Source organism: Gorilla gorilla, chromosome 3, assembly GCF_029281585.2.
Source record: "Gorilla gorilla gorilla isolate KB3781 chromosome 3, NHGRI_mGorGor1-v2.1_pri, whole genome shotgun sequence".
Lineage (NCBI taxonomy): Eukaryota > Metazoa > Chordata > Mammalia > Primates > Hominidae > Gorilla > Gorilla gorilla.
In genome coordinates this window covers 180263919-180291444 of record NC_073227.2, presented here as the reverse complement: position 1 = coordinate 180291444, position 27526 = coordinate 180263919, and the positions used below count along the sequence as shown (strand labels likewise).

General features: G+C 37.6%; 1 protein-coding gene across 17 annotated transcripts in view; it reads right to left on the bottom strand.

Annotated features, from left to right (window-relative positions):
• The window catches only part of RAPGEF2 (Rap guanine nucleotide exchange factor 2), a 253188-nt gene that overhangs the window by 85215 nt on the left and 140447 nt on the right, over positions 1-27526 (bottom strand). For 2 of the 17 annotated variants that reach the window (XM_031010194.3, XM_004040573.5), the window contains exon 1: positions 6154-7018. The exons of 12 other annotated variants lie outside the window; for them this stretch is intronic. In XM_031010194.3, the coding sequence (XP_030866054.1) occupies positions 6154-6213 (60 nt within the window). In that variant the 5' untranslated portion in view covers positions 6214-7018. Of the gene's footprint in view, positions 1-6153; positions 7020-7057; positions 7799-27526 lie in introns of those variants that run through there. 3 more of the 17 variants (XM_055384787.2, XM_063705624.1, XM_019025681.4) reach the window with 3 other exon arrangements.

Here is a 27526-nt window from a genome sequence, read left to right as displayed (position 1 = left end):
TTTTCAAAAAAGCTTATAAGCAAACCATATTCAAATAAAATATATAATGATAAAAGTTATTTGATCTAAATTGAAAAGGCTTTCAAAAGTTTATAAAGATCACTACAGACATGACAGTAATGTTACTTTTTTAAAAATCAGGGATATAAAGTAAGCATTAAAAAGTACTTCATTAAGGATTTAAAGTAACTGTGAAAGGATTTTACCTTTATTGTTAAACAAAAGAAAATGAAGAAAACTTAAGCATTACTCTGGAGGAATTCTTAATAGATTACCTGAACAAATTAAGAGTTTGGTCAAACCTCTGGAGGCAGATTAAAGAAATGTCAGGGCCAGGCGTGGTGGCTCAGCCTGTAATCCCAGCACTTCGGGAGGCCAAGGCAGGCAGATCACCTGAGGTTAGGAGTTCAAGACCGGCCAGGCCAACATGGCGAAACCCCACCTGTACTAAAAATACAAAAATTAGCTGGGCATGGTGGCACGCACCTGTAATCCCAGCTACTTGGGAGACTGAGGGGGAGGACTGCTTGAACCCGGGAGATGGAGGTAGCAGTGAGCCAAGACTGCACCACTGCACTCCAGCCCAGGCGACAGAGCAAGACTCCATCTCGAAAAAAAAAGAAAGAAATGTCAGGTTATGTTTAAGGAATACTTATACCTACGAGACCAAACTTACAGAGCATTTACTTTGATGCATTTTATATAATATTTAAAATGAGAAAGAAAGAAAGAAACTGATTACTGATCTTACTAGGGCTAAATGGTTAAAGGAGAATAACTGAATTCCTAATGACACATTTTGAGCATTTGCTTTTTCTTAAGTTAATCATTCTCTTTTTCAGTAATCTAAATTGATTTTATTTTCCAACAGATTTTTTAATGGATCATTACTAAAAATATTTAAAGGCAAAGATATGAGGTATACTTATTTTGACTAAGCAAAGATCTTACTTTAATATGTCCTGTGACACAAAAAGCACATATAAGCAGAGTATGCAATGTCTTGGCAAGTTTCTAAATACATTTCTTCACTTCTAATGGGGGTAAAAAGATCTATTATTTGTTGCCAGGGTTTCTTGGCCCAAATCCAAGGCAAGATGACCTTGTCCTTGAATAAAACAACAGGATATGCTTCCTCTCAGTCCCCTCTGCTAGCAAGCACAGTGGAAAATCATGCCAAGAGATAAGTTTATTTCATCTCAGGAAATATATCTGTTATAATAGACAAAATAAAGATCAGATAATGAAGAGGTGGAGTCTTACCCAAAAGAGGCATAACCTAGCTAGCCTCTATAATTAGTCCTGGTGCTTTTTTTCTACATTGCTAAGGAAAATCTATCAATCAAAATATACTAAAGAGACACTCTACCCAATGTTTACAGACCAGGTCAAACTGTCATGGTAATGTAACACATTTTTTGTTAATTGAGTTTTCTTAAATCTGTTCCAGTTGAAAGATAGGAAGGAGAGGTGAAGAAAGAGGTTACACTCCTTTGCTGCATCTTCAAAATAGTCATTAATTTATCTGGTATTCTAACATCCTCCACTCCATCACCTGTACTGACCTACTTCTCTCTAACACAATCTACTCTAACAGTGATGATTTCATTGTTTTTCCTCAAACCCTCATATTCTTCTATATTTTCCTGCCTTGGGCCCTCACATGTTATTCTTCCAGCCTAGAAAATCCTTCTCTATACTGTACTCTTAACAGCTGATAAACAGTTTTAAATTCCAACCATACCCTTTGAACACATGGAATTCGTTCCAGATGTAATCTGTCATCTAACTGCAAAGACCAAACAAATTTATAAGCACCAATTAGAAGAATTAATAAAATTAAGCACTGCATATTAAGTGATCCTGATTCATTAAGATAGAGATAAATATGAAGAGATAAGGACCAAGTCAAAGTCAAGCCAAGAACACAGCAAGCTGAGAAATGAGAAAAGAAAATGAGCCTGAAGTGTTTATAATCAAGCCAGCTTGTCCTAAAATAAAAGAGCACAATCTTATATGTTTATAAGGGAAAGAACATAGATTATAGAGGGCCTTAAGTGACCAACAGCAATTTAGAAAATATGGTTAAGTTACATTATATCCTTCTTGGTTAAGGGGCTTATGTATGATGAAAATGATACTTATGGCTAACAAATGAATCGTGGCCTGTATGGACTTAAGGGAGGTGATCATGAATTGAAGTCAGGCTACACTGTATATGCAGGGTTCACTGGGGCAGAAACAGGTGAGACAAAATGGCAAGGTTCAGGACTTCTGGTAGAACACAAATGGCCACGGTCAGGCACTCAGAGGTTACAAAGGGAATAGGCAGAGGAAGTTGAGACATGGAGCGTATTTTTAAAGAGTTAAGCAGCAAAAAGGAAATGTACATGGTAAGGCCAAACACAGAAAAGCAGAAGGAAGAAAGGAAATGGGCTAAATGGCAGCTATTCCTGACCATCTCAACACAAGTCTCAACATGATTTCAAAATGGATAGATGCATTATTGACTCAGCCAAGCAATGAAAGTTTTATAAAATGATTTTGATCATGATATTCTTGCTGCTTTGAATGTCACATATGCCAGGAAAAAGATAGCTGCAGGAAAAAAGCACTTTTTCAAGTTGTGTATTCCACTAGTTAATACTAACTCTGATAATTATGCAGTCTACACACCTGAAGTAGACTAAATTTGGTCACATAGGGGTAGGTAGTACAAGTCTGTGGTTAAGGCAATGGCTATAAAATCAGACAAACTGGGGTACCAATGATGGCTCTACCACTTACTAGTAATATGTCCCTGAAAAAAATTCTTTTTAATCTCAGTTGTCTCATATGTAAAAAGGTAATACTGTTTCTTAAGAATTAAGTGAGATAATATGTAATATAGTGTCTGCTATGCAATACGTTACTCAATAAATTACAGCTACTGCAATTTATTCCCTATATTTAAGTAGGGCACTTTCTTATGTGTACTACCATTTTTATTATTATTTAATCATGACTTGGGCTGTGATTTAAGTATAGCACACTACATAAATCAATTTCTACAAAAATGTAAAATTTAAAAACATGTTATCAGTTTGATAGCATCAAATTAATTTATTTTAAAACTTTTTTTTAATTTACAAAGTTTCAAATCTATCCTATATTGGGAAATTTTCAAAGGCATCTGAGCTGGGCAAGATGGGGAGAGAAGAGCTCCACTTTAAAAAAAAACACAACAGTTGGTAAATTGAGTAAAGAGACTTTTAATGCTAACAATTTCCCTAACTTAATGAGCCTATAAAACTTTTTTCATCTACCATCTATTAACAGTCTATTCAACTAATGGTCTACAGGAGTCTTTTGAAAAATGCAGTCTCATAATACATTTCTGAAATGTTAGCAACCTCCTCTTATTTTAAAAAGAAATCACAAGATTTTTACATTTTTATATTCACAAAACCATGAGATTCCTCCGAAGACTAACTGAAAAGCACCACATGACTATAAAAACACAGCCCAGTGCTGGGTGCATTTCTGGTGACACATGGGTATTCATCTCAGTATTATCAATCAACCACATAAAATGGAAATGGGGGGAGGTGTGATAAAATACGTAAAATTTACTAGTTAAAAAGGTTGAGACTTTATTAATCCAAAAATTTAAAGAGAAATTCAATGGTATTTATCATACGTCTATTATGTGCCAGCAACTGAGGTATGCACTGAATGAGACAGACAACAAATAAAGAATAAAAGCCCATGAGATCTGAAAGGTTCTGATGAAGTAGAATAACTGAGCTTACTATTTTTGCCTAATCATAGCTAAAAAAAATGCCCCCACCCCAAATTTAATGGTTTTTGTTTTCTAGTACTGCACTACCTGCTGCAAAGAAGCAAAGCCACTTAAAAGCCCACAAACTTTTTGAATAAGCAAAACAGAAGTACTTGTGAATTTAATAAATTCTATTCATTTGAAATTAGCTCTGACACCATAAAGCCTCATAGGATGAAAGAGGCGCCTTCTCACTCATTTTTACCCAACAACTATATTGAGTCACTTATTGAGAGCCTGAGTAATTATTTTCTTATTCAACTCCTCACACACAATTAAAATTTTAAAGGTCTGATTATTACACAGCAAACTCAATAGAACCAAAGGACTAGTCAACAATTATACAGCCAGACCTTGATATTGTAAGCTGCCAACTCTGCTGCATGTGACATCTTGAGATGGCAAATTCCAGTATTTCAAGTTCTAACCAAAGTATCATGGGCAATACCACTCACATATTTCTATAAATTGCTTGATCCAAAGTTATTTTATCACTAGTGTTACTTTAGTCTAATATCACTCTAAATTGTAGCAAAATATAGGCACTTGTCAGGAAAGAAACAGGCTTACAGAATAAGATCACGGACTCTAGTTTAGGCACTATTGGGTAATATCTGTCCCAACTGGCCTTTACATAAATGTAGTAATCTGTTTTCCTCCTCCTGGCAGTGAACGGTTTTAACAATTTTCTTTTCTTTTTTTAAATAGAGATGGATTTCACTATGTTGCCCATAGTAGCAAACTTCTGGCCTTAAGCAATCCTCCCACCTCTGCCTCTCAAAGTGCTTGGATTATAGGCGTGAGCCACCACACCCAGCCATCAATTTTCTTTGTTCATTAAATTTATATTATTATTCATTTAAACACCCCCACACAAAAACATACACACACTTTAAGAAAAGACATATGAAAAAGGTAAGTAAAAAGCCTGGGGTTTAACTTTTGTTTCTAAGGTTCCTCAAGCATAGCTTAACTAACACTCTTACTTTTACCTGGAAAATCGTGACTACAGAAGAGTTTAATTTCAAAGGCCCCGTTAAGAAAATCAAACTACAATGGAACTTCTTTACAACAACTTTTCCTACTAGTGAAATTAAGTTTAGGGCTGGTCTTTTTCTGGGTCTGATCCAAAGAGAGTTAATTAGTGAAGTACCACGAGGACCTCATGGTAAGGGGCTGGGCTCTCGGCACAGCGTCATAACATGCTTCCAACACAGCCGCTGCCTTAAGCGCAGCTCGTATGGCTCATTGCTGAGGTGAGACAGTGCGCAAAGAATCACTTCGTCTAAGAACATCTCTTGGATTTAGTTGGTAATTTTGTTCCTAACAATGAACAAAACCAAATTATACTCATGAACCTCAGCATCTAAATATTCTACATTCATGGCCTTCTATCTATAAACTTACAAAGCCTCAGCGACTTATTTCCACTTTTAAAGTTTACCATCTTATCTTCTTTAGAATACATGAAAGATAATTCCTATACTTTAATAACCTGCTAGATGCTAGGATGCAGAAGTGGGCATTTCAAAAATACTTAGACTACTATACAGGCTGCCTAAATTTATGCGTTTGCATTTTCACGATTGAATATATTTATGTATGTATCAATCATGTGAATTTGTGTGATGCCAGAAAACTCCCAACATGGTGATATAAAAGTAGCACCATGAGAACTCACATTCCTGAAACAGGAGGCTCTGACTTGGTGTTAGGCATAGAAAAGTCTTTCTCGGTAGCTGCCCATGGGATTTCAGCATGACAAACACATAGCTGACTCATGGGATCAATTATAAAGCAGCAATAATTTTTTGCGGCATTAAAAAAAATCTGTGTTTTCATAAGTGATGAATACATGTTAAGAAATCAGATGAGTCCCACTGATCGCTTTATTACCAAATCAATAACCAAAGCTCTCCCCCTCCTACACTCAAACCTACATGCGAATTCCTCACTATAGATTCCCGTTCTCAATAACCTTTCTGATGATTTCTCAGTAAATTCAACTACAAAAACATATTTTTGAAAACTATTCAAGTACTAAGTTGAAGCTGAACTGTCAAGCTTTAGTTTCTGAATATAAAAATTAGCTGCCCAATATTTCTCAGTATTAGTGATTTTGCTTTAAATAAATTGCTGGTCTTGCTTCAAATTTTTAAAAATTACAACATTGGAAGAACAAGCCAGCTTTAATGCATCCTCCCCTCCTCCAAGCAGACTATTATACCTTCTACAAAAACTGTTTTCCCTAAAGAGAAAGAGCAACAATTCCCATTTTAAAGCAGTTCTCTATGACGTGCTATCAAAGCACAAGCAGCATTTGCGATACTTACTGAGTGTTTCTCCTGCTGGCCCATAACTCCATGGTTAGCTGGGATTGCTAGTGGTTTCATAATGAAGAAACATATGCTGAACTGAATTTACACATCATGTACCAATCTCTCACGATGGCAAGTCACCCTCTACAGCATTAAATTAAAAGAAAAAGGAAAAAAAAAAAGAGGGAGGAGGGAAAACCAAGCTGCAGCTTAAAGTGTCACTACTGGTAAGCTTAAAAACCCTTCACACTTGTAGACCAGAAAAGGAATCCGAACAACAGTGTTCGTCTCCATTTTTATAACATTGAAACTCTAACCATCCTAGGCTATGAAAAGACCGAGAAAACCTCACACAGCTCTCAGTCTTCCAAGAGAACAAGATCATTTCTGAGATTGAAGAACAAGAGGCAAAAGAAAAGGAGAGGAAAAAAAAAAAAGAAAAAAGCTAAAATGGCTGACTGCACACAGACTCCCCTCAAAAAGGCTTAACACAGAATTATATTAGTCAGGGTGGTATAAGAACCAGGCTCTAGCATTCAGCCAAGCATTGTTAATACCCTTGTTTCATCTGCAATCACACATACAGAACACTCCAACCAAGAGAAAAAAAGAAAATGAAAGAAAGAAAAAAATCAGGGCAGAGCGTGTGAATCGGGAACTCCTCCCTAGCTGCTAATGATGCTGACAGAGTGGTGACCAGTGATCTCTGTCCCACTCCACTAACCAAGTTTGCACAATTAATCTTAGCAGCATGACACTGATGGACATTTAATTTAATGATGTCTGTCCCTCACACTCAACACAAGCATGCCTGCTAGCAAGAGAGCCACTAACAGAAACACAGCACATGCACACACACAATCTCAAAAATCATGAGTCTGAATGCAATACACCAATATAATTACATTATTGTGCTTACTTTGGAGGACCATGGCTGCAGGCAGTTGGCATAGCAACGCACAAGGAAAGCCATTTCCTGGATAGAAAGCTTCCTTTTCTAAATAAAAAATTCCTCTTAGGAAACAAACGGCATTGCTGCTTCCTGCAGAAAGCAAGACACTGTAGTCTGTCTCTTAACCTGCAAGGCTCACACTCAATGCAGTTCTAGTGATGTAAGTGGATTTCTCTCTCACCCTCCCTCTCCCTATACACACTGAAATATTCAGCTCAAATGGTACACACATTCCTTAAGACTCGCCCCCTCCTCTACTTAACCATTTCACTCATTAAGGTAGCAATGGACAATTCAGATAAAGTAACAAGCTCTTGCCTGTATTCTATCAGCAGCTGTAGGTTAAGCAAGTCTCAGAGGGATGGAATCCATTGATTGCTGACTCCAAATAATATCACTGAAGACAGGGTGGGAAAACGGAGCAAGGACTTACTTGAACAGCTTTGAACTAAAATATGATTTTTTTCACCAAGGTGAAGATAAAGGAATCAATGTGACCTCTATCCCATCCTCAAATATTGCTGTGCTATAGTAAACAAGTATCTATCAAAAATTTATAAAATGCATACTTGACAAGCTTTGTATACATTTAGACGATGTGATTTTCACAAACACCCATACACACACACACACACACAGATGCACATATTGCCTTGCAAATAATATAAAAAATTAACCTACCCAGGTTTTTTTTTTAAAAAACCAAACCAAACTTCAGAGGTAGAGAGTTGAAATAAAATGTGGATACATTATTCTATTATAAACTCTTAATTTCATGTACATATGTAGGTATTTGAAAGACTGCATTATACTTGACAAAGAATAAGGACATTTTAATTCTGAAACACTGTCAGCTTTTCACAATCAGGTTTATCTATCAATGGCACATGTAATAGAAAATAGACACAGAAAATGTAGCATTTTTAATAATTGACTTTGGAACTGTCAGTGCTTGCTGACTTGTGTTTCTTGACTACTGCCAAAGACTGCACCCACCCTATTCTCTTTCCTTCTTTCTCCTCATATCTAAAGGCAACCATTCCCACCACATCACCCTTTTGGATCCTTCTCCCCATCCCCCCAACCCCTTTTCTTACATTACCCATTATCCTTCTTTTGCCACATATGCTTAACCTCTGCCCCACAACCAGAGTCCTCCCCACCAGCTTTTAAATGTGCAGGTCTCTTCTATCTCAAAAACAAAACAAAAACAGAAACATTCTCCAGACCCGGTATTTTCCTCTTCCTCCACTTCCCAACCAAATCTCTCAAGAATCTGTTTTGGTTTTCGCCATTCCTCATCCCATGGAACACTTACATGATGAACCATAGTGATCCTGTTATGCCATTTCTACATCTAAGAGTTTCCTTAACATCTCTGTCCACGATCAATCCATCACAACATCTGTTTATCACATTCTCTAATTTTTCTCAAATTTAGATTTCTCTTTGTATTTGCTGTTATTATCCCACTCCAATCATTATTTTTTGCCTTGAGAACTGCAAAAGTCTCCTTAAGGAACTGTCTGGATTCTAACTCCATCCACCCAACCTATTTACCATACCACTTCCTGATATCTTATAAAAACTAAAGCCTGATCATTTTGCCCTCATCCACTAAGCTCCTTTTACAAATGAAAACAAAACACTTCCATGGCTTCCCACTGCTCCTGGCATAAAGACTAAAACTCTTATCATGATCTGTAAGATTTATACATTTTCCAGACTTACACCATGCTCATGGTCACTCTCTGCACTCCCAAGCTGCAGGGGCTGCTCTTGCCTCCTTCATAGACAAAAGGGCCTTTGCACATGTTATTTCCTCTGCCTGAAACTTTCCTTCTTCCTTCCTTTCCTGACTGATGCCACCTCCACTCCCAAAAATAAACTGGTGAAATACCCTCAGAAATCTCATGTTAGTGTTTATCCCTTCACTGAAGCACTCATTTACTACCATTGTAATTTTGCATGTAGTCCCAATAGTATTTAAGCAGTTAGTGTCTGCTTCCTCCGCTACACTCTCATCTCCATGATGGCTGGTGCCATGTCTGTCTGTGTGTACTCCTGTGTTCACCGCACCAAGCACTGTAGGCACTCACATTCTTGTTGAGTGAGTGAACCTTCCACTGACTGGGAAAGGGCACTGGAAAGACCTCATTTAATCCTCTAGACTAGTTTCTGTCAAAATTCCAAATATTTTTCTGTAATAGATTAACTAACGACTTAAAAGTAAACTGTTGGCAAACGGTAGAAGCAACCCAAGTGTTCATCGACAGATAAAAATGTATGAATGATATTCATACAAGTGTGGTATATGCATTATTCAGCCTTAAAAAGGAATGAATTTCTATTACATGCTACACCATGGATAAAACTTGAAAACATCAAGCTAGAAATAAGCCAGTCACAAAAGGACAAATAATATATAATGCTCTACTCTAGATACCAGAGTAGTCAAATAGTCAAATTCACATAGGCACAAAGTAGAATGGAGGTTGACAGGTGCTGGGGGAAGGAGGGATTGGGGAGTTATTGTTTGATGGCACAGAGTTTTAACTTGGGAAGATCAAAAAAGTTCTGGAGATGGATGGCGGTAATGGTTGCAAAAACAACGGGAATGTATTTAATCCCACTGGCCTTTTACACTTAATAATGCGTAAAATTGTAAATTTTAATGTTACTTATATTTTATCACAATTTAAAAAAAGTAAATGGCACTCAGGGATTAAACAATCAAGTTCTACACCTTCCATCTGGACCGTGTCCCACAAAACACATATCCATGTGCCAAAACACTCCTCTCAAGGTTAAGTCAAATTACCTCCATGCTGATGGTATCTGACTTTATATATGTAGGTTTCCAATTGCTTGCCTCTCTCTGGAAAATGTGTGACTTATCTCAAGAAGGAAACTAACCTAACCGGGAAACCTCATAGATGAAGTAAAATCACACATCCTTAGGCACTGATGCTTTTCTGTGCTAAGACTTGGCACGATCTCTCTCTCAGCCTGGCTCCATGCCTACAACCTACACATCTTAAAACTCATAATTGTAATACAGAAATTTCATTATCCACACTATCTTGTATGTTGAAACACAATTATGGCAGGTTATAATACGCCAAACACTGCTAAAGAAATATAAACAAAGGATTTCGGAGAAACCCATATTATAGATTTTATACAAATAAGAAAAAAATCACACTTACCTTGAGGTTCACTCTAATTTGGGTTATATTTACCCCATTCCTTAACCATTACCAAGTAGCATTAACTAGATCTGGTTAAGAAAAAGAACCATGTAAGAACTTTCTACCCTGTCAATAACATCCAATGACTTCCAAATTATCAGTAACAACACTCCAAAAAAATGGAGATTATATAGTTCAGGAAACTACTTAATGCAAAGGCTTTCCAGGCTATATTTAATATCATTACACTCTTTTTTTCCCACCTAAAGTATTCACTTTCTAATTACTATGAAATTGAGAAAAATGGTCTGTTCTCAGTAATGATTAATCATACTTAGAACATATACAGTGTTTAACCATAGATCTCAATGTGCTTTACAAACATTTAATTAAACTTCATCAAAACGCAAGGGAATCAAGAGAATAATGTACTTATCTTTCATAGAAAAATAAAGTGTATAAGATTATAGAGTTAGTAGTATAGAAGAATGCAAAATAGAATTCTAAGTTTCTTAATACCACTTACTTCACTTAATAGTTAAATATTCCCTCTCCCCACTACCACAGAGGAAAAACTATAGAGGCTGGGGAAAACTTGTGTGTATAGCAGAAAGAAGTCATTCTTTGATACGAGAAAACAAGAAATTTTACAAACTGGATTTTTAGTGTTTCATTGTTCCCCCCAAAAATGTCATTTTAAAATGCTATTTTCTATATGAGTACATCAAACTAATTAAGCACTAAGCCAATGCAAAATAAAAGATGGTAGATATGGTCAGAAGTTTTACTTCTCTTTTCCTAAAGCCAATACATCCCCCATTAAAAGTGCAATTTCTTTTAAAAGAAAAGTTGATTATCTGATAAACTTTATATTTTAACTCAATCTTACATTTGCACATCATCTATTTCATCTTTGGGTATACCTCACACAAGTCCTTGACACACCCCACCCAAAGCAGTCACAGAGGAAATCTGGGCTAAAATTTCATTTTTCTACTTTCATAAAGTGAAATGGCACTTCTGGTTCATTATTAAAAATAATTTAATTATGAAATAAAATGTGAAAGAAACCAATGCAATGGCTGACACATAGGAATTGCTAACTAAACATCTAAGTGAATCTAAACACAGTCTTTAGAAACACAAAGAATCTGTTGAGTTCATGTTCAGTATCAGAAAAACCTAACTGGGAGTTCAAAAAGATCACCATGATTTACTCCACAGATACATTCCAAGGAAATGTTAAAAAAAAAAGTTTCTGACGGCAAACTGTTTATGTGGCATCTGATTTGTAATTGAAAAATTATGTGGCAACTATCTATAAGAAATATACGAAAATTATGTGGCAACTATCTATAAGAAACATTCACATGGAGCATGTTAGAAGGGAAAGATTAAAAGATGACATGAGATGGAGACATGCAGAAAAACAAAGAAGCCTGTAAGTCCATGAGAAATTCCCATGTGGGGCTTTTAAAAATGCACTTACTTGAAAAACGGGCAGACTTTAGCAGCAGATTTAACAAAGCTTACTTCATTCCCTAGAATCTATCTTTTAAAAAGGCCAGACTTCACTTACAAACCTCTGCTCAAGGTTTCAGAGGTGGAGTCCTTGAACAGTGGTTGTGAATTATTTCCATGCTTTTTCTAGGGGCGAGGCTGTAGAACAAGGCCCCCCACTAATATTTCACACATTAACCCGGCATATGTAAAAGAATATTATCTTTATTACTAATTTGACTGTAATATATTCCCTTGGGATTAATACGTTGCATGAGCACAATGATCTGTTAATTATCCCTCTGTTTTTATTTAAGAAAAACAGGAAATACTGCATCACAAACTGGAATTATAAGTTAGATGAGGGGAACCGCACAAAACTTATCTGATCTTGTCAACAACAGACTGTGCTTTATCCCTAGTACTTGACACATAGTGGTTGTTCAAAGAATGAATGCATAAGTGATTCCACATAAACTTCAAAACTAACCTGTTAAATTCCACACTGTTTAAGATGGGGAACCAGACACAGGATGGGTGAGTAATTGTAAAAGATGCCTAATTTCTTTACTGACAAAATCCAGAGTTTTAAATAATTTGATAGGCAAAAAGAGTAGGCTAAAACCAGTAAATTTAAATTTTACAGGAATAAATATAAAGACCTACATGAATATTATCAAAATGTCACTTGTACAAGAACAGGATGGGGAGAATCAGGCTTAAGGAACAATTCATAGGTGAATGGGAGGTAGAAGGGGTTATCTATAAAACAGAGCAAGCCAAAAGCTCTCTCTGAGCCAATGTACAATCCCCAAAATCTTAATATAATCTCAGGTTACATGATCAGACCTATGATGTCCAGAGCAAAGACGACAGAAAATTCTACTGTAATCTGCACTGTAGGGTATTACAGGACCTATGCAAACAACAGCAAGCAGTAATTGGTTTAGGAAAGCTACAAAAAGCTGGTAATATTTAATACAGAAGAAGAGGATTAAAGGGTGGATCTTTGTAAACATCTCAAACACAGTTACATAAAAATGGAATATTAATATTCACTTGTGTTGCTTTAAGAGACCTAGAAACATGAACTAAAATTATGGAGAGGCAGATTACAGCTAACCATAACAGTTTCCTAATAATTAGCCCTTTCCTATAATAAATAATAACTGTTAGGATTTACTAAGTTCAAGAATTTCTTAATAATTAACCTTTTCCAGCTGGGTGCGGTGGCTCATGCCTGTAATCCCAGCACTTTGGGAGGTCAAGGTGAGCGGATCACAAGGTCAGGAGATTGAGACCATCCTGGCTAACACGGTGAAACCCCATCTCTACTAAAAATACAAAAAAAATTAGCCAGTTGTGGTGGCAGTGCCTGTAGTCCCAGCTATTTGGGAAGCTGAGGCAGGAGAATGGCGTGAACCTGGGAGGGAGGGCTTGCAGTGAGCCAAGATCGCACCACTGCACTTCCAGCCTGGGTGACAGAGTGACTCCGTCTAAAAAAAAAAAAAAAATTAACCTTTTCCTGGTGGGGCACAGTGGCTCACGCCTGTAATCCCAACACTTTGGGAGGCCGAGGCGAGGCGGAAGAATCACCTGAGGTCAGGAGTTCGAGACCAGCCTGACCAATATGGACAAACCCTGTCTCTACTAAAAATACAAAAAATTAGCCGGGCATGGTGGCACATGCCTGTAATCCTGGCTACTTGGGAGGCTGAGGAAGGAGAATCACTTGAACCTGGGAGGCGGAGGTTGTGGTGAGCCGAGATCGCGCCATTGCACTCCAGCCTGGGCAACAAGAGTGAAACTCCGTCTCAAAAAATAATAATAATTAACCTTTTCCTCTAATAAATAATGACTGTTAGGATTTACTAAGTTCTTACTTTGTACCAGGCACTGGGATACAAATTTGACACTCATTCTGTAAAGGATGAGTGTCAAACACCTGTGCTAATTGTAATTTAAAAATCTTAAAAGTAGAGGCTGAATGTTAGTGGTTATAGAAAAGAACTAAACTGCATTAAGTGGTTCAGCCAGAAGATTCTTAAATCCTTTCACACTCTTAAGGTGGTCTTATCTAACATGGCAGTTACCAAACATCAGCTGGCGGGAAAATGAGAGTAGAAAGGCTGATATGATATAGAATCATAGGGAAAAAAAACACTACATTAATGGAAACAAAACTGTTTGGGGATAAGATTTCCTCGTAATAACTCCTTCATTCCAAGATTTTTGTCTTTCTGTTTTGGCAGCGTGAGGGAGAATATTAAAATGTCACTTACTTAAAAAAAAAAAATTAGGCTGGGTGCACTGGCTCACACATGTAATCCCAGCACTCTGGGAGGCTGAAGCGGGCGAATTGCTTGAGCTTAGGAGTTCAAGACTAGTGTGGGCAACATGGCAAAACCTCATCTCTATAAAAAATTAGCCAGTCGTTGTGGTGCACACCTGTAATCCCAGCTACTTGTGAGGTGAATCACTTGAGCCTGGGAGGTCAAGGCTGCATTGACCCGTGACTGCACCACTGCACTCTAGCCTGGGCAACTGAGTGAGACCCTGTCTCAAAAAAGTAAAATAAATAAATAAATAATAATAAAAACAAACTACAGTGATAATAGGACAATAGTTTAGAAGTTTTCTTCTTAACATCCTTAAAAATTAAAAGTTGCCAAACTTAGAAATGGATTAAAGATGATTTTAAACAATAATCTGAATTATTCAGATTATATATAACTAGACAGTTTTATAGAAGTATTTTTAAAACTCTTTGATTTACTTATATTTTTTCAATATTCTTAAATATTACCAAAACACTTCCAACATTTTCTGGTACACAAGATGCAATTTTATGAGTGGTATTTTTTTCACCTCTAAAAACTATGAATAATTTTAGACAACTGTAAGTAAGTGATTTCAGTTCATTAAAGAGTCATACCTACAAAAGATCTTTCTGCAAGATTTTGGCTTTCCTTATTATAATATTAGTGGACCTAACTTTTAAAATACACTAGTTACACGGTCATCCCTTTGTTATGGAATGGTGCTACTTACTAGTAAAAACTTATCCTATTGGAATGAAGCTAGAAAGGTTAAAAAGAAAAAAAGATAGCTGTGCTTTATTAATGAGAAATACATGGACAGAAAAGGAAAAACACTTAACTTGTAACAAAAAGATTGATTCATCAACCAAAGTCCATAACTGCTGCAAATATAGCTCAGTCATCATTTCTGGATATTGGACATTGGACATTCTATGCCCCAGTCTCTTTCTTCAAAAGGCACTTAAATGGTATACTTCTAAAGTGGTTAAATTATTTGATATATATCTCCTTTGGGCCATATTTTAAGTTTAAATAACATAAAAAGCAATATATGTTAAATTCATTTTTAAAAATGAGTAATTTCATAGATTGGGAATGGGAAAGACCTATGTTTGGCTTTCTAACATTTACTACCTGAGTGACCATGAATATTGAACATGTTACTTAACCTCTTTGGCCAGTGCATGCTTATCTACTGACGGGGAAATACTGAACTGTGGGCTAGTTTCATTGACAAAACACATCAGTAAACATCTAGCAGACTGGTGTATCATAAACCTTCAATAAGTGTCAGTTTTATTCTCTCCGAAATATTCTAAAAAGTCAGCTGCATTCAAGCCTTGGCCAACCCATTAATTAATGTACAGTTGTCTGGGACTAAGTTCTTTGTGCTGATATCCTTGTACAGACCTGTTAAAGCAGGAAGATCTATAATGCCACTCCTAGAAATACTAAATAATGCTAATTTTGCAAGTTTGATCCAAAGATATCAACATGATACAACCACGGTATTGCTGAGACCTGTATTATCTGTTGTGCAAAGGATATACACAACGGCATAAAGATACTATCTGCTTTCATAGACCTATTGAGTCTTCAGAAATTTAATATTTAACAAACACATTTTTATTTTTAAAAAATCTAGTGTCTGGAAATAAATATCAAACTATGTAAGTTTTCAAAATGGTTTAATAGTCTTTCTAAAAAAAAGAAAGTGACAGTAATTATAAATGGACACATTAACCAACGGACTTTACTACCAGAAATAGAATTGTGCCTGCCCTTTTGTTGTAATCAAATACATTCCAGACGGGAAATGCTTCCAAATAAACTTGCCTGAAAAATAAATAAATATAGAAGACCATCTCAATATAGAAAATATTTTAAATGACACAAAAATTTCTAAAATATTTTCTTGAGAAAAAAGTCAGCCTACCAATACAGCCACATGAGTTTAAGATAACAGCATTCAATATTCCTTTTTATAAATAAATGAATAAACAAACAAAACACACACCTAATTTCTCCCTCTCCTTAGCAGCTCTAAAAAGGCATGGAGAGTATTTTACTATTCATATTTTAGTTACACTTTGAAATTGTCAGTTACTACCATTTTGATATTTAAAAACCAAAGATAATACTAGAATATTTAATTGTAAATATCAGATTATCATTATTAGAATTGCTAACAACTGGCCAGATAGTTCATGTTCATGGAAGATTACATTACCTAGGTGTGTCATAAAGTAGCATTTCGTATTATTAATACAGGAAGGCATTCACTCATTAATTCTACAACTGACCCCCAAGACTTTAAATGGGATAGGACAAGAAACGAGAAATCAGGGATGAAAGAGCCCATATAGCCAAGACAATACTAAGCAAAAAGAACAAAGCTGGAGGCATCATGCTACCCCGACTTCAAATTATACAAGTCTACAGTAACCAAAACAGCATGGTACTGTTACAAAAACAGACACATAGACCAATGACACAGAATAGAGAACTCAGAAATAAGACTGCACATCTACAACCATCTCATCTTCAACAAACCTGACATAAGCAATGAGGAAAACATTTCCTATTTAATAAATGGTGCTGGGAGAACTGGCTAGCCACATGCAGAAAACTGAAATTGCTCCTTTCTTACACCTTTTACAAAAATTAACTCAAGATAGATTAAAGACTTAAATGTTGATATGATTTGGCTCTGCATCCCCAACCAAATCTCATTTTACAGCTCCTGTAATTCCCAAGTGTTGTGAGAGGGACTTGGTAGGAGATGATTAAATCATGGGGTGGGTCTTTCCTGTGCTGTTCTCATGATAGTGAATGGGTCTCATGAGATTTGATGGTTTTAAAGATGGGAATTTCTCTGCACAAGCCCTCTCTTTGCCTGCTGCCATCCACGTAAGATGCGACTTGCTCCTCCCTGCCTTCCGCCATGATTGTGAGGCTTCCCCAGCCACGTGGCACTGTGAGTCCAATTAAATATCTTTCTTTTGTAAACTGCCTGGTGTCCGGTATGTCTTTATCAGCAGTGTGAAACTGACTAATACAAATGTAAAACCCAAAACTATTAACAATCCTAGAAGAAAATCTAGACAATGCCATTCAGGACACAGGCACGAGCAAGGGTTTCACAAAAAAACAAAACAAAACAAAACAAAAACACCAAAAGCATTGCAACAAAAGCAAAAATTGACAAAATGGGATCTAATTAAACTAAAGAGCCTCTGCACAGCAAAAGAGACTATCATCAGAGTGAACAGACAACCTACAGAATGGGAGAGAATTTTTACAATCTATCCACCTGACAAAGGTCTAATATCCAGAGTCTACGAGAAACAAAAAAAATTTAGAAGAAAAAAACAGACAACTCCATTAAAAAGTGGGCAAAGGACATGAACAGACACTTCTCAAAAGACACTCATGCAGCCAACAAACATGAAAAAAACTCAAACATCACTGATCATTAGAGAAATTCAAATCAAAACCACAATGAGATACCATCTCACACCAATCAGAATAGCTGTTATTAAAAAGTCAAGTAACAACAGATGCCTGTGAGGTTGCAGAGAAAAAGAAACACTTACATTGGTGGTGGGAGTATAAATTAGTTCAATAACTGTGGAAGACAGTGTGGCGATTCTTCAAAGACCTAGAGGCAGAAATAGCATTTGACCCAGCAATCCCATTACTGGGTATATACCCAAAGGAATAGAAATCATCCTATTACAAAGATACTCACACGCATATGTTCATCACAGCACTACTCACAATAGCAAAGACATGGAATCAACCCAAATACCCATCAATGATAGACTGGATAAAGAAAACGTGATACATATACACCATGGAATACTCTGCAGCCATAAAAAGGAACAAGATCATGTCCTTTGCAGAGACATGGATGGAGCTAGAAGCCATTATCCTCAGCAAACTAACAAGGAATAGAAAACTAAACACTGCATGTTCTCACTTTTAAGAGGGAGCACAGGGAGGGGAACAACAGACACTGTGGCCTGCAGGGGGCCATACTGGGAAGAACATCAGGATACATAAAGCTAATACATGGGCTTAATACCTAGGTGATGGGTTGATAGGTACGGCAAACCACCATGGCACACGTTTACCTATGTAACAAAGCTGTATATCCTGCACATGTATCCTGGAACTGTAAATAAAATTAAACTAAAAAAAGAAATCGGAAATGAATTTCAGAAATCATGTTGGTCAGTTCAACAGCATGTTAGACATAAACAAAATGTACTGATCATCTATGAAATGCTTACTAAAAGATTGTCTTAGAGCAAATGTATAAAAAAACCTGTTTTCTGGATGGGTTATATTTTATATGAAGTAAATATTTTTTCCAAGACATAAAGCAAACTTAAAATCTGTTCGACCAAAATTTAAAAGTATATATCACTAAACTCAGTGAAGTTTTAAGATTAAAAACAAAATTAACAAGATATTAATAATCCAATCAACTACTACAAAACATGGTATTTACAATAAAAGTAAAAACACAGTATGGAAGATAATGAGACTATTTAAAAAAAAATATCTCTACCCAAAAACAATGCAAGAACCTATGGTGACCCCTTATCACGTAGAATATTCATCTGGCCATTTCAGTTTTCACCAAGGGAGACCCACCATTTCAGATTTGAGGAGTTGAGACAACATTTCTGGTGCCTTTCCAAAGGCAGCTCTATCCCCTCAGACAATTATTTTGCTTTATAGTAGCTGATTACTGAAAGAATTTTGAATGTCAGAGCACAGTCATGAGTTGCCAATCACACTTTGTGGTAACAAGGGAAACTGGCCACTTATGTCTTAATATAAGAACAAGGAGACAGAAAAAGACTGAAGGCAGCACAAAGGCACCAGTTAAAAAAAAAACAAACTATATATTCAAAATAGAGCAAAAGAAAGAGAAGAATTCTAGAAATAAGGTAAGGGGAGTTTTGAGAAGAAGTTTTAAAAATGACCACACGTCATAACGACAGAATGACGGGGAATACATTCCAAGAACGTCGTCATTGGGCAACTTTGTCTTCGTACAAACATCATGGGAGTGTACTTGCACAAACCTAGATAATGTTGCCTACTACACACCTAGCTAGGCTCTTTGGGATAGCCTATTGCTCCTAGGTGACAAATCTGTACAGCAGGTCACTGTACTGAATCCTGCAGGCAACTGTAATACAATAGTATTTGTATATGTAAACATACCTAAACACGGAAAAGCTACAGTAAAAATACTGTACCATCATCTTACAGGACCACTGTTGTGTATGTGGTCGTTCACTGACAAAAATGTCATTATGCACTACAGGACTATTTAAAGTCTCATGCTGGTGGGGCATGGTGGCTCACGCCTGTGATCCCAGCACTCTGGGAGGCCAAAGCAGGCGGATCACCTGAGGTTAAGAGTTCGAGACCAGCCTGGCCAACATGGTCAAACCCTGTTTCTACTAAAAATTAGCCAGGCGTGGTGGCACACGCCTGTAGCTCCAGCTACTTGGGACGCTGAGATGGGAAAATCACTTGAACCCAGAAGACAGGGGTTGCAGTGAGCGGAGATTGTGCCACCTCACTCCCGCCTGGGTGACAGAGCAAGACTCTGTTTCATTAAAAAAAAAAAAAAAAAAAAAGTCATGCTGTATTAGGTACAGATTTTGGACTTGTCAGCATCCACAATAGCATACGCCAGTTCCTGAATATCTCCTTCCCTTAACACTCCACTGGTTCCGTTTATTTGCAGAACTCTATTATATTATGCAAATAAAATCTGAAAAACCAGTGAATCAAATCTATAAGAGACTAGTTCACAAAGTATGGTCTCAGGACCCCTGAGGGTCCCCAAGACTCTTAAGAGTTCATAAAGTCAAACTATGTTTTCATTATGACATTAAAATGTTACTTGCTTTTTTCACTGCGCTCAAGTGCAAAAGCAAAAATGGGTAAAACCTAACTGATGTCTTAGGATATATCAAGACACTGGCATCACTACTACTATGTAACTACTGTTATTACCAATATTGTCCTTCTATTCTTCACCACCACTCACAGTGGCAAAAAAAGAAAATGCCAGTATTAAAGTGTCCTTGATAAAGCAGTAATAATTAATTACATTATATCTCCATCCATTAGTATACGTCCTTTTAATATTCTGTATGATGAAGTGAGAAGTTTGCATAAAGCACTTTTGTTACAATGTACAATGGTTGTCTCAAGAAAAAGATGTGCAATTATTCCAGTCATAAGTGAACTGGCACCTTTTTTCACAGAAAAACATTTTCTTTGTTTTTGAGACGTTCTGTTCCCCAGGCTCACTGCCAGCTCCGCCTCCTGGGTTCACGCCATTCTCCTGCCTCAGCCTCCCGAGTAGCTGGGACTACAGGCGCCCACCACCACACCAGGCTAATTTTCGGTATTTTTAGCAGAGACGGGGTTTCACCGTATTAGCCAGGATGGTCTTGATCTCCCGACCTCGTGATCCGCCCGCCTCGGCCTCCCAAAGTGCTGGGATTGCAGGCATGAGCCACCGCGCCTGGCCACAGAAAAACATTTTCATTTGAAAGAACAAATAATTAAAAAAAAAACTATGGTTATTCGGAATTGGGTATCTGGCAGGTATTTTCTAAAAACGAACAAAATGAGCTTGTCATTTGAAGAAAAACAGATGATAATAATTTGCTAATGATAAAATTTGAAGTTTCAACTAAAAGAATTTTGAAAAACATATCTAACACAGTAAGTTTGACAGCTTCTTAATAATTAAGGCCCTTTCTTTATGAGATCTGTGGTGGTATTAACAAATGTGATTTTTCTTTATATTGTATAATGTGCCAAAATTCAGAAGACTGTTTAACCCAGTGACCAATGCATGATGTTACAAAAGTATGCATAAGTAAAAAGATCCTTTCATTGTGCAATTAAGACCAATGGGTTTTAATAAAAGAGAGTAAGGCAAGTTACACTAACATGGTTTTAAATTCCTCATTGCAACTGATCTTTAAGAAACCACTACTGGTCAAATTTTGGTGCAGTCTTTGAAAGAACACCCACGCTTATTTTTGAAAGCTGTTAAAATACTCTTCCCTTTTCCAACTACCTATGCGTGTGAGGCCAGATTTTCTTCATATACTTTACATACTTCAACCAGAACGGCATATCACAACAGATTGAATACAGATGTGAGAACCCAACTGTCTATTAGACCAATATTAAACATATTTGCTAAAGTATCAAACACTATCATTCTTCTTATAAATTTGTTTTATATTTCCCCTTAAAAACCCTCATGTTAATGTGTAATGGGTGTATTACTATTTTTAAGTTAATCAATGGATATATATTTAAAACTTTTTGTTTCAATTTTTAATGTGGTAAATAATAATAAACAAAAGCTCATTAGAGCCAAAAAATTTTTTTAGAAGTTTAAAGGAGTCCAGAGATGAAACTGTTTGAAAACTGCTGCAACTAGAAAACAATCGGCCTCTCTTAGCTGATGTGAAAGAATGCAGTTATCAACTGTCCTTAGATTTCCTGTTTACACCCACTTCAGCAGAACCCTCTGACTGACAACTTAATCCGCTTGCAGAATAGCTGTCTGCTCTTTCAGTCTAACCAAAGTTAATACTAAAATTTAGGCAAAAGTTTATACTACAGAGTAATTTTTAAACTGAGCCGTCAAGTATTCCTCAAAAATGCCCACTGTAAATGACATCAAGAATATCAAGGATGCTCAAGTATTCTCTACATCCCAGTTGGTTAGGGATATGCTTATTTCATAAATTAACAAATGGCAAAATGATCCCTTTCTAAAAACTTTCCTAAGTGTTCCAAAAGTCCTGATGATTGAAACATTTTTTTTAAAGGTTCAGTTTAAATTTTTGTATAAAGAAATACAGGGCCAGGCGCCTATAATCCCAGTACTTTGGGAGGCCAAGGCAGGCAAATCGCTTGAGCTCAGGAGTTCAAACCCAGCCTGGGCAATGTGGCGAAACCCTGTCCCTACAAAAAACACGAGTGTGCTGGCTCACGCCTGTAGTCTCAGCTACTAAGGAGGCTGAGGTGGGAGGATCTCTTAAGCCTGAAAAGTGGAGTTGTGTCTCCGGAATTGGTGGGTTCTTGGTCGCGCTGACTTCAAGAATGAAGCCACAGACCCTCACGGTGAATGTTACAGTTCTTAAAGATGGTGTGTCCAGAGTTTGTTCCTTCAGATGTTCAGATGTGTCCAGAGTTTGTTCCTTCTGGTGGGTTCGTGGTCTCTGACTTCAGGAGGGAAGCTGCAGACCTTCACGGTGAGTGTTACAGCTCTAAAAGGCGCACCTCTGGAGTTGTTTGTTCCCTCCGGTGGGTTCGTGGGCTTGCTGGCTTCAGGAGTGAAGCTGCAGACCTTCCCAGTGACTGTTACCGCTCTTAAAGACGTGGCAGACCCAAAGCGCGAGCCGCCTGTTTATTCCCTTATCTGACCCCACCCACATCCTGCTGATTGGCCCATTTTACAGAGAGCTGATTGGTCCATTTTACAGACAGCTGATTGGCCCGTTTTGACAGGGTGCTGATGGGTGCATTTACAATCCCTGAGCTAGACACAAAGCGCTGATTGGTGCATTTACAACCCTCTAGCTAGACATAAAAGTTCTCAAAGTCCCCACAAGACTTGCTAGCCACAGAGCACTGATTGGTGTGTTTACAAACCTTTAGGTAGACACAAGAATGCTGATTGGTGTGTTTACAATCCCTGAGCTAGACACAGAGCACTGATTGGTGCATTTACAAATCTTTAGCTAGACAGAGTGCTGATTGGTGCATTTACAATCCTCTCGCTAGACATAAAAGTTCTCCAAGTCCCTACCAGATTAGCTAGATACAGAGTGCTGATTGGTGCATCCACAAACCCTGAGCTAGACACAGAGTGCTGATTGGTACATATACAATCCTCCAGCTAGACACAAAAGTTCTCCAAGTCCCCACTCTACTCAGGAGCCCAGCTGGCTTTGCCTAGTGGATCCTACACCTGGGACGTGGGCGGAGCTCCCCGCCAGTCCTCCACTGCACTCCTCAGCCCTTGGGCAGTCGATGGGACCAGGCGCTGCAGAGCAAGGGACTGCGCCCGTCAGGAAGGCTCAGGCAGCAGGGGAGCCCACAGAGGGTGGGGGGCTCGGACATGGCGGGCTGCAGGTCCCGAGCCCTGCCCCATGGGGAAGTGGCTGAGGCCTGGCAAGAATTCAAGTGCAGGGCGGGCAGGCAGGCGGGCTGGTTGGCAGTGCTGGGGAACCCGGCGCACCCTCCGCAGCTGCTCACCCGGGTGCTAAGCCCCTCACTGCCCGGGCCAGCAGCACTGGCGGGCCACTCCGAGTGCGGGGCCCGCTAAGACTGTGCCCACTGGGAACTCGCGCTGGCCCGTGAGCGTGGCGCGCAGCCCAGGTTCCCACCTGCGCATCTCCCTCCACACCTCCCCGCAAGCAGAGGGAGCCGGCTCCGGCCACACCCAGCCCAGAGAGGGACCCCCATAGCGCAGTGGCGGTCTGAAGGGCTCCTCGAGGATGGCCAGAGTGGATGCCGAGGCCGAGGCACCGAGAGCAAGCAAGGGCTGCTAGCACGTTGTCACTTCTCAGTTGCAGTGAGCCGAGATGACGCCACTGCACTCCAGCTTGGGTGACAGAGCAAGAGACCCTGTCTCAAAAAAAAAAAAAAAAAAAGAGTGCTAATAATTGGTGAAAGGGAAATGTCACAACTTACTTTGAGGTTTTATTTTCTAATACCCTCAAATGTCTTCTGCATTGTATTGAAACCACAAATGGCAGATTACCATTGCTATTCTCATAGACATCTGAGTAAAAATCAAGACAGCCTGAGTATTTTCTTTTTCATCCTCAAATATTTCCCTTTGTAATTACTCCACTATTTATCCAAATCAGCAATTCATATTACAGATTTGGTCCACTCTGCAGCCATACCATTTCTCCCCTAGGCCAGCTATTCCAAATGTCATATTGCATCCAACTACCACCTGTCTTCCACTTAATTATTATTATTTTTATTTTTCCATAAGTTATTGGGGTACAGGTGGTATTTGGTTACATAAGTAAGTTATTTAGTGGTGATTTGTGAGATCCTGGTGCACCCATCTCCCGAGCAGTACACACTGCACCATATATGTTGTCTTCTGTCTTCTACTTAGAAGAAAGGAAGATTTAAGGGGGTGGGGGAGGATATCTGATCATTTACTGAGTCCATAAGAAACTGCTATAATACAATTATTTAGTAAGGTTTTAAAAATAGATTCTACAATTACTTTTTCCCAAAATATCTTTAAAGGTATTTTTTAGCCTATGTGTAATTTTATTTTACTTTTTTGCCTTGATATTTCCCAATACGAGTAATTTTAATTACCACAAAGGATGCTAGGCAGTACATCTGTGAAATGGATATGCTCAGTCAGTCCAGTTTACTACTAATATACTTAACCCTACTGAGCTGTATCATAAAAATGTTAAGATGGAAACATTAATGGTATCTGGGTTTCTTTAACCAAAAAAGAAAAACAATTAACTTATGTATTTTAAATAGGTGAATTGTATGGCATGTGAATTATATCTCAAATAAGCTATTACTGGGAAAAAGAAGTGGAGGTTTTTCCCTGATCAGTTTAAAAAAAAAAAGTTTACTATTAAAATAGTACAGATATTACTGACTAAATTTTTCAGAGAAAATAAGCGGGAAATTTTATATAGATAAATACGTATAGCATTATTAGGTATTTTTTAATTATCTTAATATAAATACTTAAAATATTTTCTTTCACAAGTGATTTAAAACCTAGCATCTATATATTCCATAAAATGCTAGAGTTTTGTCCAGAAGTCAGCAATATCTTCCAGCTAACAGAGAGGCATTTCAGGCTAACAATGTTTTAAAACTGCATTCAAAACCAAAAGAGAGTATTTCCAATCACCTGATATTTCAAACAGTGAAAACAGACAACTTACAACAGATAACTGTAAAAAAGATCAATTCAGCACTGGCAGGAAATAGGTCTGAATATCAAAGTAGATTTTTCCAAAAAAAAAAAAAAAAAAGACTTTTTTTTAAATCAGCATGTAGCTCTGCAAAATCTCATGACAAAAAAAAAAATCACATGATAAGAAATGAAACAGTCGAAGATGAAAAGCATCTTCGCTGTTGCAATTAAAAGCTAAATTTTAGCCAAGTATATTTTAACATGTACAAGCACAGAGAGCCACCAGTATTCACAAGGAGAGGCAAGACAAAGTGACAGTGGTCTTTTCGACAAATAAATCGCTTGAAATATTGCATGACTTGCTACACAACACCCTTATTACTTTTAATTTCCAAGTGCAACCAAAAGATGGGTCCAATTATGACATCAATACAAGCTTTCTTTCAAAATGGAATGAAAGAACAGTAAATCCCAGTGGACACCGGAGTTCTGTAGCAGAGATGATGTAATATATAAAAATAGACATCCTTCAACAGAAGCTGAAACTTGGGTAAACAGCACACTGCATACCATTCTCAACTGCCTTGCATGAATTTACAATGCATGCTGTTAATAGCATGAGAAATCATTTTATTTTCTAAACTATTTCCTGATTTACATTTCAATTTCTGTACATACGCTATAGTGCAATTTCCCAATCCGTATAAATTAAATCAATGTAAATACCTGATTGTAACTGCAAGAAAGAGAGTTAGTCCCCCCAAAGCAAGGAGGTTGAGACCACTATAGCAGCTTTAACATGCTGCATTTTGCCAGAAATTGCAGCACACACAGCACAGTATTGTTACATCCACCCATTGTTCAGAGACTTTTCCACAGGCAGCTTTCTGCAGGATGTTAAAATGCAACATAATTTAGGGTAAAGAGGAACTAGTAAACCTGCCGATAATGGGCGTGAAAAGCAAAGGATACTTTTGACACCACTCTCCTAAGACTCTTCTGATGAAAACATAAAGCATCAGGCATCCAAACAATAAATTTTAGTAAAATTTGTGGCAGGTTTTATTTGTATGTATATCACTCTTTAACACTCTCTCTTCATCCTCTTTTCCATTCTTTATTACCTAATTCAGTTTTCACATTTCTATTTAGCTTTCCTGGATTAAAGAATAATCTGCTTGAAACTAATCTACCTCAAACTCTCAGTCACGTATTTATATTCATATACAATATGGTCATTAAACACTATTGGAATAGAAAGTACTGCCCACAAAGCAAATCATCAGAAATTAATGAATTAGAGCTATTTAAAGTTTTATTTTGAAACATAAATTATTTCGGCCGGGCGCGGTGGCTCACGCCTGTAATCCCAGCACTTTAGGAGGCCGAGGCGGGTGGATCAATTGAGGTTGGGAGTTTGCGACCAGCCTGACGGATATGGAGAAACCTTGTCTCTACTAAAAATACAAAATTAGCCAGGCCTGGTGGTGCACACCTGTAATCCCAGCTACTCGGGAGGCTGAGGCAGGAGAATCGCTTGAACCCAGGAGGCAGAAGTTGCGGTGAGCCAAGATTGCACCATTGCACTCCAGCCTGGGCAACAAGAGTGAAACTTTGCCTCCAAAAAAAAAGAAAAAAAGAAAAAAGAAACAAATTATTTCTACTTTCTTCTCCCTGAATACCACCTAAATCCCTCACCTTTCATTCTTACTCCAGTTGCCATGTTCTAGCCACCACTTCCATTTACATTACTTAACCAGGTCTTGTGGTCCCACTTTACCATCCCTATCCCCAAAATTTATTCCATCTTGGAGCCAGAGTAGTTTATTTAAATGTAAATCTCAGTATGTCACACCTCTGCTTCAGTCTCTTTGTTGTTCCTTACAGTTATGAAAAAGTTCAACTTTCAACATGGCTTTCAAAAACCCTACAACCACTCAACCTCTAAGTCTTTGAACAAATAAGATTCTTTCTGTACAAAATATCTTTCTTTGAGCCAAGATATTCAGGTGGTTCATGAAACCATCCCTGACTCCTGTAGGGGCCCTGGGTGTGTACCATTTATTTATCTGTATTCCCTGTGAGATTGTAAGGGCAAAGGAGGCAGATTCTCCTGTGTTGCTGACTTTTATATCTCAGAGCCTGGGACAGACCTGAAACATGGTGGGCACTCAATGAATATTTGTTAAATGACCAAAAATATATAAATGAAAATATTGAGCTTTTCTCTCTATGATACAAGAAATAAAATACACAAATTTCCTGAAACTCCATCCCATTATAATTCACAGAGAGACACTGATAGTAATATTGAAGACAAGCCTTCAGGTACAATTAAGCAAACAAATGTTTGATAAATTTAAGTTTTAAAAGGATAAAAAATGTTAAGATAACTAAGAAATTTCCCCTGTATTTGAATAATTTCTCATATATATACATA